This window comes from Zootoca vivipara, chromosome 4, assembly GCF_963506605.1.
Source record: "Zootoca vivipara chromosome 4, rZooViv1.1, whole genome shotgun sequence".
Classification (NCBI taxonomy): Eukaryota; Metazoa; Chordata; class Lepidosauria; order Squamata; family Lacertidae; genus Zootoca; species Zootoca vivipara.
In genome coordinates, this window is record NC_083279.1 from 80120237 (window position 1) to 80134506 (window position 14270).

Sequence of the window (14270 nt, forward strand, 5' to 3'; positions counted from 1 at the left end):
GGTACAGCGCACCCTTGTAGAAAAGCAGCCCTCTGCGTTCTGCAAAGTCTTTTGCCTGCTCCCTCCCCCCTCTCAGTTCTCTGAAGATGCGGTTGGCAAATTCATCCGCTGCCGTCAGTGCTGTGAGTTCTGCCTCGCTCACCACAGCTGCTCCGCAGGACCATGCCGACGGGGGGAAAATGTGCCTTGGGGCTGGTGGCGCCTCCTCCTCCATGTACTCTGGCTTGCGGGAGAGGGCATCCGCCCTGACATTCTGCTCCCCCGGGATGTAGTGGATGGAGAAGTTGAAGTTCGAGAAGAACTCTGCCCACCGTATCTGCCGCTGGTTGAGCACCCTGGCAGTTCTCCAGAACTCCAGGTTCTTGTGGTCTGTGCACACCTGGATGGGGTGCTTCGCGCCCACCAGGAAGTGTCGCCAGTGCTGGAACGCAGCGTAGATCGCAAGAAGTTCCCTATCAAACACTGTGTAGTTGCGTTCAGGCTGTGTCAGCTTCCTGGAGAAGAAGGCACAGGGTCTCCACTCCCTGTTGGCGTCCAGTTGCAACAAAATTGCGCCCACAGCTTTTTCAGAAGCATCTGTCTCAATGCGTAGGGGCGCGTCCTGCACCACATGGAACAGGTTTTGGTCTGAGGCGAACACTCTCTTGAGGCTTTCGAACGCTGCTTGCGCCTCTGGTGTCCACTTGAACTTCTGCTTGCCTCTCAGGCAGTCCGTGATGGGAGCCGTAACGCGAGAGAAGTTCTTGATGAACTTCCTGTAGAAGTTAGCGAAGCCTAGTAGGCGTTGGGCATCTTTGCGCGTCCTGGGGCTGTGCCAGTCCAGGATGGCCTGCACCTTGTCCTTGTCCATCGCCAGCCCCTTGTCTGACAGCTTGTAGCCCAGGAAGTCCACCTCTTTGGTGTGAAACTTGCACTTCTCCAGCTTCACATACAGGTGGTTCTCCTTCAGGCGTTGCAACACCTCTCTGACATCTTTCACATGCTGCACTGGGTCATTCGAGTAGATAAGGATGTCATCTAGGAAGACCAAGCATTTCCTGAAGAGGAGGGACCCCAGGACGTGGTGCATGAAGGCCTGGAAGCATGCTGAGCCCCCTTGCAAACCGAAGGGCATCACCAGATATTCAAAAGAGCCCAGAGGCGTGAACATCGTGGTTTTCCATTCATCTCCTTCCCGGATCCTGATCAAGTTGTACGCCCCCCTTAGGTCCAGCTTGGTGAAAATCTTGCCCCTGCGTGCCGCTGTCAGGAGATCATCCACTCTGGGCATGGGGAAAGCCACGGGCTCTGTCACCGAATTCAGCCGTCTAAAGTCCACCACAAGACGGCGCTGTTGCGTGTCTTTCTTGTCCACCCAGAAGACCGGGCTGCCCCCTGCTGCCTTGCTTTCCCTTATGAACCCCCGCTTGAGGTTCTTGGCGATGAAAGCGCGCAGATCCTCCAGCTCCTGGTCTGACATGGCGTACAGCTTGGCTGGGGGTATCGTCGCCCCTGGCACCAGGTTGATCTGGCAGTCAAAAGGCCTGTGCGGGGGTAGGTGGTCGGACTCCGCTTCGCTGAAGACCTCCTGCAGGTCCCAGTACTGCTTGGGTATTGCCTCACCCCCTTTGATATGCATGGTGGCCACCGTGGCTATCGGAGGCCCCTCCCCTGGTTGGTGCTGCATGCAATGTTCCAGACAAAAGTCTGACCCAAACGTGATGCACCTCTGGTGCCAACTGATGGAGGGGTCGTGGCGCGCCAGCCAGCTCATGCCCAAGACGATGGGGGGGTCTGAGATGGTGGTGACGTTGAACGCCAGTGTCTCTGAGTGCCTTCCCACCGTCATTCTCATGGGGGGGGTTTGATGTGTGATGGCCCCTCCCAGCAGCTCCCTGCCGTCAATGGTTGCTACGTGCAGAGGAAAATCCAACTGCAAAAGCTGGATTTGGTGCTCTTCTGCAAAGCTTCTCGAGAAGAAGTTGGCGGACGCCCCACTGTCAATTAAGGCGAGGACCGTCAGGGGATAGCCATTTGGGAGCGTTAGCGTCACTTCTAGAACCACTCCTGCTCTGGGAGGGGTGGGCTGGCTCTGCACCTCTCTGTGCGGGTGGGCGGGCTGGGGCTGTTGTCTGCTGACTGTGCCTGGCTGCTGCCCCTTGTCTCCTGCAGCCAGGCTTTCCCGTTTCCCTGCTGTGGTGCTGCGTCAGTGGGGGAGGGCACCACCGTTCCCGCCTTTCCTTGCCACTCCCTGCGATGTGGGCAGTCTCTGACGAGATGCTGGGGTGAGTTGCAGAGAAAGCAATTCCCGCCCCTTCCCTCCTTGCGTCTTGGCGCCGCTGGGGTTTGAAAAGCCCGCGCGCGCGCGCTATCAATCTGCATGGGCTCCTGGTCCTGGCTGGCTCCAGGCGTGGCCTGAAAGGGTTGTTGAGGGAGTGGCTTCTCCTGCGACCGTGGGAACCAAGCCCGCTTTGCGCGCGTCGCTTGCTTGTCGTTCCACCGGGATTCCTGCCTCACCCCCACCGCCAGAGCTGCTTTGCTCAGCTGATCCATAGTACTGGGCTTTGGACCTCTCGAGAGTTCATCCTTCACCTCCTCGCTCAAACCCAAGTAAAACGCAGCTTGCATGGGAGGCGAATCCAAAACCCACCCCAGTCTGTGCACCAGCATGGTGAATTTCGCCCAATATGCGCGAACTGTCATATTTCCTTGGCGTAAATTATGCAGTTCCTCCTTAGTCTGGTCCAAATGACTATCGGACGAATACATCGTCCTCAAACCTTCTAGAAATTGTTGGACATTTTTCATGCAAGGATTCTTGGTTGCGATTAATGGTCTTAGCCACTCCCTGGCTGCTCCGGTGAGATGTTCCACAATAAACGCTACTCTGTGCTCATCATCGGGGAACTCATTCTGGTGCAGCTCAAGAGCATACACGATCTCAGTCTCAAAGCCCTGAAACTCCTTCGGGTCTCCATTGAACTTGCTTACAAGGGTCCCTGCTCTCCTTCCTGGCAGCACTTGGACTTGGGGAGCCCCTCCCGCCTTGTTTTTCTCTGCATCCAGCTTGTTTTGGAGGTCTACCGCCACCGCCCTTAAATGCTGCTCTTTTTCCTGGAGCTCTCTCACCTGTTCCGCAAGTTGTAGCCGGTCGTCCTGGACCTTCTTAGTCTCCTCTTTAGCTGCCTTCAATTCTCCCTGCGCCTGCAGCGACAGCTGTTGCAGTTCTAGCTGGGCTTGCTCAGCGATCTGCCGCCACTTCTCCGCCTCGGACACGCTCATCCCGGCAACTCCGAAGTAGCCCAAAAATGATTAGGAGGTTGCTGTCACAGTGGCCGGAGTGGACTACTTCAGAGTAACGACGCTACGCAGCTCTGCATTTTATTCTTTTATTGGTGCTGCGTATTTACAGTGCTCAAGTCATTGCTATTTACACGGAGCGATGTTGTCAGTCGGTTTCAGAACCTCCTAATGGCTTTTGGCGCGTCTTTCTCCAACACAAAAGCTTTGGCAGACCCATCCTCTTGCCCCTCCTCTTCCTGCGTAATTCTGGAGTTGGAGGGATGGGTCTTCCCCCCTTGCTTGCCCCTTCCTGTCCCACCTGGGACCCTGGCTCCTCTACCTTGCCTGAGCCTCGGACACGACTTCCTGCTTCCCCACTGGAATCGGAACTCTCCCTGCTTTCCCCTTTGCTCGGGGACGGGCTTGAACTCAGGAGGGGAGGGACTTCGCGATATCCCCTGTCCCTCACAGAACCCTTGCAAGTGTTTTGCTTTTTTGTAAGGGGGAAATCTTTGCAAATGAACACGGCAAACTAATCGGCTTGAAAGAGCTTACCAACACAAACAATTTTTATTTGGAGGCAGGTCTCATTAGTTTCAATGAAACTTACTCCCAAGCAAGAGCTTGGTCCAGTAGTCCCATTCAGTTAAATGGAAGCCACTCTCAAGTAAGCATAGGACTGTAACCTTTTGTGGTTAGACTTACTGCCAACACCTGTGATCCTAAGCAAACTTAGGGGGTTCATATTAGAGGGGAGAGTTGTTTGTTTCATGAGCCGCTGCATCTGGAAGCCACGTTGCCACTATCCATGCATTCAGCATACGTGAGAAGAAGCTGTACATGCATACAGCCCATTTCCAAATGTGTCAAAAGTAAGGGGAGGTTCAGACAACCCTGAAACCCCCTCCCATTTGAAGTAAAATGGAGTATTGGAGGAATAGAGGGAGGGGCTAAGAACAGAAAGCGTATGGTTTGGACTGGCTGAACCTCCAAGTTAAGTATGCTTAATATTGGACTCATAATTGTTATTTGGGGGGGAGATCTCAGTTCAGTTCTGAGATGACAATATTGCCATGATTCTTAGCACATTGTATGGAAACACGTTTCAATGAAATTGCTGAGTCTTTGCTGCATAATGAGGTAGGAATATACTGTATGAGTAATCAGAAAAGGTAGTTAATGCTGAGTAATCTCAGGTATTACAATGTAGACTAACACCCAGTGTGGAATGTATAATGAGTGCAGTGGAACTATTTAGCATTTGAGGTTCTGAGCTTGCTCTTTGCAATGGCCTCCTGAGCAGCCTCTTTGGAACTACTTACACACAATAGAGTGATGATGACCAAACTAGAAGAGACACTAAATGCACCTTTGCATTTCATGTGCACTTTTTAAAAATGCACATATCAGCCACTGGGGGGACTGATCACTACTGGGATTGCAGGAAGTGAAGAGAGGGTTAACCCTTTCTTCCCACACTGCTGGAAGGAAAAGCTCAGGAGGCATAGCTGCCAAGTTTTCCCTTTTCTCACGAGGAAGCCTATTCAGCATAAGGGAAAATCCCTTAAAAAAAGGGATAACTTGGCAGCTATGTCAGGAGGAAAGCCATACATCTGAAGCCTCCATAGGCACATCTTGTTGGGTCTGTGAACACGGTGCAGTTAAGGCTGGTTGAATATTCTTTGGATTGTGCTCATAAACTGCAAACATGTTTATAAGCAGCAAGTCCATAGATGAGTCAGAACGAGGGCTGTTCCTGTGCAAACCTTGCCACTTATTTATGACAGGGTGGGGGAGCTGGTGGCCCTCCAGATGTTCTACTCCAAGTCCCACCAGCCCCAGCCAGCATGGGCAATGGTTAGGGTGCCAAGAGTTGTAGTCCAACAATGCCCTTGCTCCCTTAGCAAAAGGATTTGCCTTTGCACAAGATAACTTCACACACACACACACATCTTGCACTCTCGCCATATCTGCTCCAGGGGTTTGGAGGAAACCCCAGGACAGATTAGGGGATGCATGGGGGAGGGGAGAGGGAGAAGACCCACTGAGAAAGGTAAATCTCTGTGCTAATTGGACAAGAGATGCAAACCAATATGGGCCACAGGTTCAGTATCCTGTGAGAGTCAGGTCCACCTTGCTTTGTTCCCTATAAGCCACTTTCCTATGATAATTTATTATTTTGTGCATCCTGTGTATATGCATGGAGACATAACTAATTAAGACATGTTGAATTTTTCAACTTTCATATTCCCAAAATGAGAAGTGCTAAAAAGTTGTGACATTACCAAAAAATATTTTGGTTAAATTAATAAACCAAAATACAGTGGTACCTGTTAGGATTCATTCCCAGTCTGCGGTCATAGGGTTATTGTGTATCATATGACTGTATGTGTTTTCATTCCCGCAGAGTGGAAGTGACGTAGACAATCCTGTCTACGTGGGACTGTTGCTTTCCTTTGTTCTTTCTCTTTACTGGCTGTGATGCCAGAGAGAGGGAGCCATGATGTAGAGCTCCCAGTTGGTTTATATGTAAATAAAGCAGTTTAGCCTTATTTACTGACTTGTGTGTTGTTCATCACGTTTGTGAGAGCAATCGCATATTTGGCCTGTGGGACCAGTCTGAAACTGGCCCCCGGGACGGCCGAATTATTAACAGTACCAAGAGTTGCAGACGCTTCAGGTTACAGACTCTGCTAACCCAGAAATAGTACCTCAGGTTAAGAACTTTGCTTCAGGATGAGAACAGAAATCGTGCCCTAGAGGCGCGGCGGCAGCAGGAGGCCCTATTAGCTAAAGTGGTGTCTCAGGTTAAGAACAGTTTCGGGTTAAGAATGGACCTCCGGAACGAATTAAGTTCTTAACCCGAGGTATATGAGTAGGATACCAGACCTTCCAAGTGTCCTTATTTTTCAGGGACACTTCTGGATTGACAGACACCACCCGTTTCTTATTTGATCCTGGAATGTCCCTCTTTTCCCTATTTTCATCGGAGAAATGTTGGAGAGTATAGAGTTATGCAACCCCCGAACCAAGGAGATAAGTAACTATACAACCTTTAGATATCTGACGGCAGCCATCTATAGAGAAGTTTTTAAATGTTTAATTTAGATGATAGATAGATAGATAATAGAAAGTCCCTATTTCAGAGAAAAGTTGGAGTATATGGAGACATTTTCGGTTAAGTACCAGTATGAATTTACTTGGAGGTAGGCTAAGAATACTCAGACCCATTTATTCCTACACCTTAAGCATTGTTGCTGTTGGGTTCTTTAGTTGCTGGCTGCTGTTCTAATACTAATTAAACCCAACACAGTCTCACATTGCTGGTATCATCTTGGTGGAGGGTCAGCGATGAATAAAGTTGAAAGGTTTCTGGGAAGAAAGGACTAGATGGAAGATAAGAACTAGGTTTTATATAGCCCAGATACAGGAATACCCCTTGATTTTATTGCACACGGACATCTCAATTAATCAAACATCATGTTATTTTTGGCTAGGGAAGTTTATACAGCTGCAAGGGAGGAGGGTAGAACCTGGACAGGTTTTTAGAATAGTTTTAAAACTTGGAAATGCTATTCCTCCTCACAATGATTTGGGGCTTGCTAAGTTTGCACAGTGATATGATCCAGGAGAAGGAGGAATGGCAATTTGGGAGAAAAGGAAACACAGCTTTATGGCCCACTGAGCCATTAATTAGAAACCTTTCTGTACCACCAGTGTTTATTTTTAAGGCTGCTTCTGCAAATGACACCAGGAACTCTTATTTATCCATTCCCTAATCGTAATTTTCTTTGGAATTTGTGAATATTGTCAGTATGGTTTGCAGCACAGGAAAGAGCCATTTTTCTGTTTGAATTACTGTCCTTATGTATATTAGAACTGTGAACAGAATGGCAGCTTCCAGTATATGGGCTATTATCAATTGCTGATTCTTATTATGTCATCAAGAAAAAATATCTAAGGTTTCTTGTAGGGTGGGCATTGCGGGGGGTGACTTAACACACTAGAAAACAGTGAACATTGTATTTCTAAATAATTTTGAAATGATATTATTGATATTATTATTAATTTGTCTACCCCTGGGCCTAGATGCAGAAAAGGTACACAATAAATTGTGAACACAATCCTGTAATGAAGATACAGTATATGGGCTGTGGGGCTATGGGTTATGGTGGAAGCCCCTCCTGTGCTTCCACACTGGTAGATACATCAGTGCAGCTGCTCAAATGCAACACTGGAGTAAAAGGTAAACGTAAAGGACCTCTGGATGTTTAAGTCCAGTCAAAGGCAAATATGAGGTTGCAGCGCTCATCTCACTTTCAGGCCGAGGGAGCTGGCGTTTTTCCAGACAGCTTTCTGGGTCATGTGGCCAGCAACCATGATGGAAGCCAGAGCGCATGGAAACACCGTTTAGCTTCCTGCCGCAGCAGTACCTATTTATCTACTTGCACTGGTGTGCTTTTGAACTGCTAGGTTGGCAGGAGCTGGGACAGAGCAACGGGAACTCACCCTGTCATGGGGATTTGAACTGCCGACCTTCTGATTGGCAAGCCCAAGAGGCTCAGTGGTTTAGACCACAACGCCACTTGCGTCCCTAACACTGGAGTGCTGCACTGTCGGAAGTGCACTGGTGAAATGGGAAAATGAGGTGAAGTTATAGGTCAGACATGGGCAGCACTGGGCAGAAGAACACTTACAGCGTATCTCATACTCTGGAAGTATCTCACAGTCTGGAATACAACCACAGCCCCTACAATGGCACCACTTCACATCAGCTCTGGATTCTCTTTGGCCTGCATGCCAATGGTGAGCAGGCGCATGTTATTTCCTCCTGCTGGAACTTCAGCTCACATCCTCTGCTTCTTTTCCGATTGCGCCCTTATTTTTAAAACAGATAAGCATATTATAGGTTGATACCAAAGCAGTTATTGAGTGGCTGAGAATAAGTACATTGTTGTTTTAATTCTACTGTACATGGGTGCTCATAGTTCTATGGATAATTGTAGATGGGTTAAATCTGTGTATGTTCTGTGAGGACTGCAGCCTTTTGACACAATTCACTGAAAGTGGTTTCTGTGCAATTCCCATTGGAAGGGACAGAGAAGGTGCACTACACTATGAGAAAGGAAACTGATTTATATTTAAAAGACCTTCGACAATATGCCACACATAAAGCGAGAGAGAGAGAAATTGCCCTCAAGGGTGCAAATAAAACATGTCAAGATTAGCAAAGCTAATTTTATCTCTTAAAAAGCAGAAGTATTTATTAGGGACTCTGAAATCTTAAAGTGCAATGTGAGTAATATAATTTGATGTAATTATAATGTTATGAAACTGGGAGATGCAATTTAAGGCTGACGAAAGCATTAATTCACAGGAGCATCACTCCCTCTGTTAGTAAAGTGGGGTGTGCTGACATGCTGGGCACCAAAGCAAATGGAAAGGAAGAAGGGATAGGTGAGAGTCCCTTCAAGAAGTTGGGGCTCCCGGAGTTTTCAGGAAAATATTGAATTAGGGTGGGAGAGCACCTGCCACCCCCAAACCTGTCAGGGCTAAGGCTGTGGATTCATGCCTACAATGGAGCCTGGTCCAGATGAGGGGCAGAACAGTATACAAATTTAAATAATAATAATAATAATAGATACTAGTAATAATCATAAGATCCCCCTGCCATCCCCATACTGTGTTTTCGCCTTAGCTCTGATGTTGGCTATTGTATCCAACATACATACCCACATAGATACAATAGCCAACATCAGATCTGAGGCAAAAACCCCAGCTCAAACTTTAAGGTACTTTGAAATAACATGTGGCACTCCTGATTTAGGCCAGTCTGTCTCTGGTTCTTCCAACATCAAAACTAAATGGGAAAGAAAAGAGGAGGGGAGCGGAGGACAGAGCAATCCCGCGACTTCAGCACCACCACGTCTCCCACCACCCACGCGCAGGGTTCACACAATCTCTTTTCCCCGATGGAAACGCCTGTCGAAATTGCGCGTGCGCACAGAGAGCGAGAAAGCGCTAGCCTTCGTGTTCTTAACAGCTGTAATCGTTTGTAGACATAGCAAAAGTGCAGAATGGCAGTTTAATCATGAGGCAGAACTTCCAAGTTCCTTTTTCGTGGGTTTCTTTTTCTGCCTCCCTTAGGACACAACGGAGAAGATACCCTAAAACAGCGGCGGCGCAAGGGCGTAGCCAGGATCAAAACTAGGGGGGGGGGCAAGCCATGATCATTCAGGGGCGGGGCCACAAAGTGGGAATGTGGGCGGGGCTACAGGGCCAGCTGGCCTGACGACATCGTGGTGGCGGCAGCGGCGGCAGCGGCGGCAGCGGCCACCTTGTGCTTCTGGGGCTGGCAACGGCGGCGGCTACCCTGCTTGGCTGGAGAGGACGGGAGGGTCGGGCAGGCAAGAGGGGGTGACAGGGTGGGCGAGGGCAAGGCAAGGCACGGCCGCAGTCACGACGGCTCCGAGGCGTTGCTGCATATCAGCATAATATTTCAACCATGTTGTGGGTTCAAGCCCCACCTTAGGAAAAAATTCCTGCATTGCAGGGGGTTGGACTAGATGACCCTTGTGGTCCCTTCCGACTACAATTCTATGATTCTATTGATATATTGCCATAGCATATGCATCATTCTGCTTTCTTGAATTGTCCTACTCCTAGGCATAGCAGCCAATTCCTAGAGGCCTAGGTGCCTCCCCCCCCCAAATACTAGTAAATACCGTATGTGAAAGAGTCATCCCCCCCATGTTGATGGGCTTTCTATGTGGGGCTTATCTGCCCCCCCATATTTTATTAAGAATGGAAGAGGGAGGGAAGGAAGGAAGAAATAGAGAGAGGGATAACTCATATTTGTGGGTGCCTCTGGGTGACGCTGTGATGCTGGAACTCTGCAGCAAGAGGACGGGAGGGTCGGGCAGGCGAGAGGGGATGGCAGGGCGGGTGAGGGCGAGGCGAGGGAAGGCACGGCCGCAGTCACGACAGCTCCAAGGCGTTGCTGCATATCAGCATAATATTTCAACCATGTTGTGGGTTCAAGCCCCACCTTGGGGGAAAAATCCTGCATTGCAGGGGGTTGGACTAGATGACCCTTGTGGTCCCTTCCGACTACAATTCTATGATTCCATTGATATATTACCATAGCATATGCATCATTCTGCTTTCTTGAATTGTCCTACTCCTAGGCATAGCAGCCAAATCCTAGAGGCCTAGGTGCCTCTCCCCCCCCCCCAATTACTGGTAAATACCGTATTTGAAAGAGTCACCCCCCCCATTTTGATGGGCTTTCTATGTGGGGCTTATCTGCCCCCCCCCCAGTATTTTATTAAGGATGGAAGAGGGAGGGAAGGAAGGAATAATAGAGAGAGGGATACCTCATATTTGTGGGTGCCTCTGGGTGATGCTGTGAAGCTGGAACTCTGCAGCAAGAGGATGGGAGGGTCGGGCAGGGGAGAGGGGGTGGCAGGGCAGGCGAGGGCGAGGCAAGACAGGGCCGCAGTCTCGATGGCTCCGAGGCGTTGCTGCATATCAGCATAATATTTCAACCATGTTGTGGGTTCAAGCCCCACATTGGGGAAAAATTCCTGCATTGCAGGGGGTTGGACTAGATGACCCTTGTGGTCCCTTCCGACTACAATTCCATGATTCTATTGATATATTACCATAGCATATGCATGATTCTGCTTTCTTGAATTGTCCTAGGCATAGCAGCCAACTCCTAGAGGCCTAGGTGCCTCCCCCCCCAAAAGAAATTACTGGTAAATACTGTATTTTAAAGAGTCCTTCCCCCCCCATGTTGATGGGCTTTCTATGTGGGGCTTATCTGCCCCCCCCCCAGTATTTTATTGAGGATGGAAGAGGGAGGAAAGGAAGGAAGAAATAGAGAGAGGGATAACTCACATTTGTGGGTGCCTCTGGGTGACGCTGTGGTGCTAGAACTCTGCAGCAAGAGGAAGATACCGGTACACCTGTACAGGAGCCTTGTAAGCAGCTTTCTCTCTGCTTGATTTACAGCAGGCACGTCCAACAGGTAGATTGTGATCTACCAGTAGATCACTGGATGTCTGTGGTAGATCACTGCTAGATCACTGGCACCCCTAAAAAAAGCTCACCCAAATTTTTCCTCCTCCCTAAAAAAAGCTGAACTATGACCTGAAGCCCTAAACAAAAATGGGCCTCCCTCCCTCCTAAAAGAAGCTCAACAAGTTTGACCTAAACCCCCCAAAACAGGGCTTCCCTTCCTTAAAAAAACTCAACAGCTTTGACCTGAACCCCCCAAAAGGGGGTAGATCACTCCCAGTTTTTAACTCTGTGAGTAGATCAGAGTCTCTTGGGAGGTGGCCACCCCTGATTTACAGTATACAGATGCAGGAGGAGGGGCAGACTGGAACACCAATGCTTTTTATAAACATCACTATGTCTATCAAAGCTACAGCCCCCCCCTTCTTATTCACTTCCTTTTAGCCTTGCAGGGCCACCTTAGTCATATTGAATCCTCTGCACCCTCATTAAATCGCCAATAGAACTGTTAATGCGATCCCTGAATGCCCATTAACAACTCCCACTGAATAACAATAGGGTGGACCTTGCCTGAAGGGATATTCTGCTCCATTGTCTTAACTGCTTAAGTACTGGTAGCCACTTTGCTTTATTTATTTGATGTGTTTTTGTTACAGCTGTGTTCCCGCCCCCAGCAAGTGGAGAGCTGCTCTTGCTAAAGCAAAGCCCTTTCCACTTCAGTTTTTGGAGGGGCAAAGTATTGGTTATGGTCTGTAAAATACAATAATTTTTTGCTTCTAGGGGGGGGCAGCTGCCCCCTCCTGCCCCCCCCCTGTCTACACCCATGCGGCGGCGTTTGAGATCGAGGTGGCCAACCAAAAACGAAAAAGAACAAAAGCGGGGACGGGCGTTCTTATTCTTTGTGCTTCAGGTCTTTCTTATTTTGTGTGCGTGAGGGCGGGGGAATGAGTTTAGATTTTAGAAAGTAAGGATTGAATTGTCGGTTGCAGTTCCACAATCTCCACCCATCATGAAAGTTGCGGATTTGGGAGGGAAGTTTATGATAACAGTCCATTATTAATAAAGTGCTGTTAAAGCTGCGGGTTTGCAGTCCCCAATCTCCCCAAAGACGGCAGCAAATGTCGTTTTGACGAGAGTGCCCTTGCAGACCTGCTTCCAGCCCAAACCTACCACTCAAGTCGCATGCAGAAGCAGCCTTGGGCTCCATTGGTTTGTATAAAGACGCTATCAGATGTTTTAAGTTTTGCTTAAACACACACACACTTCATGAGAAAAGGATAACAGCTGCTGCAATTTCCCCCAGCAAGGGTACGTGTGAAGGAGCGGCGGGGCGGGGGAAATCGTCGTCGTCGTCGTCATCCCGGAAGCAGCAGCAGCGTACTAATCTACCTCTTGAAAGTCTATAGTTCCTGATAGGTGCTCGCGGCGCTATTCCTACTTCCGGAAAGATGGCGGCGGCCTGGAGAACCGTTTGGGCGGTTGTCTCCCGGGGATACGTGAGGCGCGGCGGGGCGCCGGTGCTGAGCAGCCTGCGGGCCTACAGGCCCGGGGTGGGCCCCTGGCTTGCCACTGCCGCTCTGGTCGGAGGCGGCGCGTTCGTGGGCTTTGGTGGAGGATGGAGCGGGCAGGGAGGGAGCGGCGGCTTCCTGACAGTCCTGGCTCAGGTAGGAGACGAGTAGCCGCTGCCGGCCTTCCTTCCTTTCCTCGGCGTGGAAATGACAGCGGGGGCCGAAGCGAGCGCGTTTGCCCAACCTTGCTCTAGTGTTCCCTGTTCGTCGGTTTTAAGTTTCCGGGCGGTTTGCGCGGCTCCTGCCATCATCCATCGAATTGAAAATTTTCATAACCCGCCTCTCACGGAAGCGTATGCCCGGGCGGTGTGGTATTTCAGATGGGTGGTCGCGTCAGTCCTGTCGCACGCCTTGTTGGGGCTTAAGCTCTGGAAAACACAAGAGTCTCCAGTCTAGATGTATGAACTGTCATCTTTAGGCGCAGGGATACGCGACTGTAAAAGGGACGGTTTCAAGCAGCTAGAGCTCAATAGTAATAGTAATACCGTGTTTCCCCTTTTTTAAGACGTAGTCATTAAGTAAGCCATGGCAGCATTTTTAAGCATTTGCAAAAGATAAGACATACCCCGAAAATAAGACATACCTCCATGCCTTGTATGAAAACTAACACCCTCCTTATGGCCACTACTGGGAGTAAGATGTCGCTGAATTAGACTGAGTTCCTATTTAAGTGACTAGATTTTGGATTTTAAAAGCGAGACCGCCGAGCGCCCCAGCCAGCCAGCGGGACCCAGCCAGCCAGCGGGGCCTGGGAAGCGGCTGCTGTTGTAGTGGTGAGCTCGCGGAGCGCCCGGCCGAGGAGATCTGCCGCCCCACCGCCCGGAACCGACTGCTGCAGAGCGGAGCGCTCCGCAGCGCCGAGCGCTCAGAGCGCCCAGCAGCACCGGGCGGAGCGCTGGAGCCAGCAGCCTCGCCTCCGCCCGGCCGAGGAGACCTGCTGCCCCGCCGTCCGGAACGGCTGCTGCAGAGCGGAGCGCTCCGCAGCGCCGCCGCAGAGCGCTCAGAGTGCCCAGCAGCCCCGGGTGGAGCGCCGGAGCCAGCGGCTTCGCCTCCACCTGGCCGTGGAGACCTGCTGCCCTGCCGCCTGGAACGGTTGCTGCAGAGCGGAGCGCTCCGCAGCGCCGCCGCCGAGCGCTCAGAGCGCCCAGCAGCACCGGGCGGAGCGCCGGAGCCAGCGGCCTCGCCTCCGCCCGGCCGAGGAGACCTGCCGCCCCGCCGCCCGGAACGGCTGCTGCAGAGCGGAGCGCTCCGCAGTGCCACCGCCGCGCGCTTAGAGTGCCCAGCAGCACCGGGCGGAGCGCCGGAGCCAGCAGCCGGCTGGCCGGCCGCCAGGATCCAGCTGCTGGAGCGCGCAGAGCGCTCAGCAGCTCAGAGCACCCGGCAGCGCCGGAGCCAGCGGCCTCGCCTCTACCCGGCCAA

The 14270-nt window shown here is 50.7% G+C and overlaps 1 protein-coding gene across 1 annotated transcript in view; it reads left to right on the forward strand.

Moving 5' to 3' along the window:
• Nucleotides 1–12715: 12715 nt before the first annotated feature.
• The window catches only part of MICU2 (mitochondrial calcium uptake 2), a 73263-nt gene continuing 71708 nt past the window's right edge, over nucleotides 12716–14270 (forward strand). Inside the window, exon 1 of the mRNA XM_035114701.2 lies at nucleotides 12716–12947. Within this exon, the coding sequence (XP_034970592.2) occupies nucleotides 12732–12947 (216 nt within the window). The 5' untranslated portion in view covers nucleotides 12716–12731. The remainder of the gene's footprint in view (nucleotides 12948–14270) is intronic.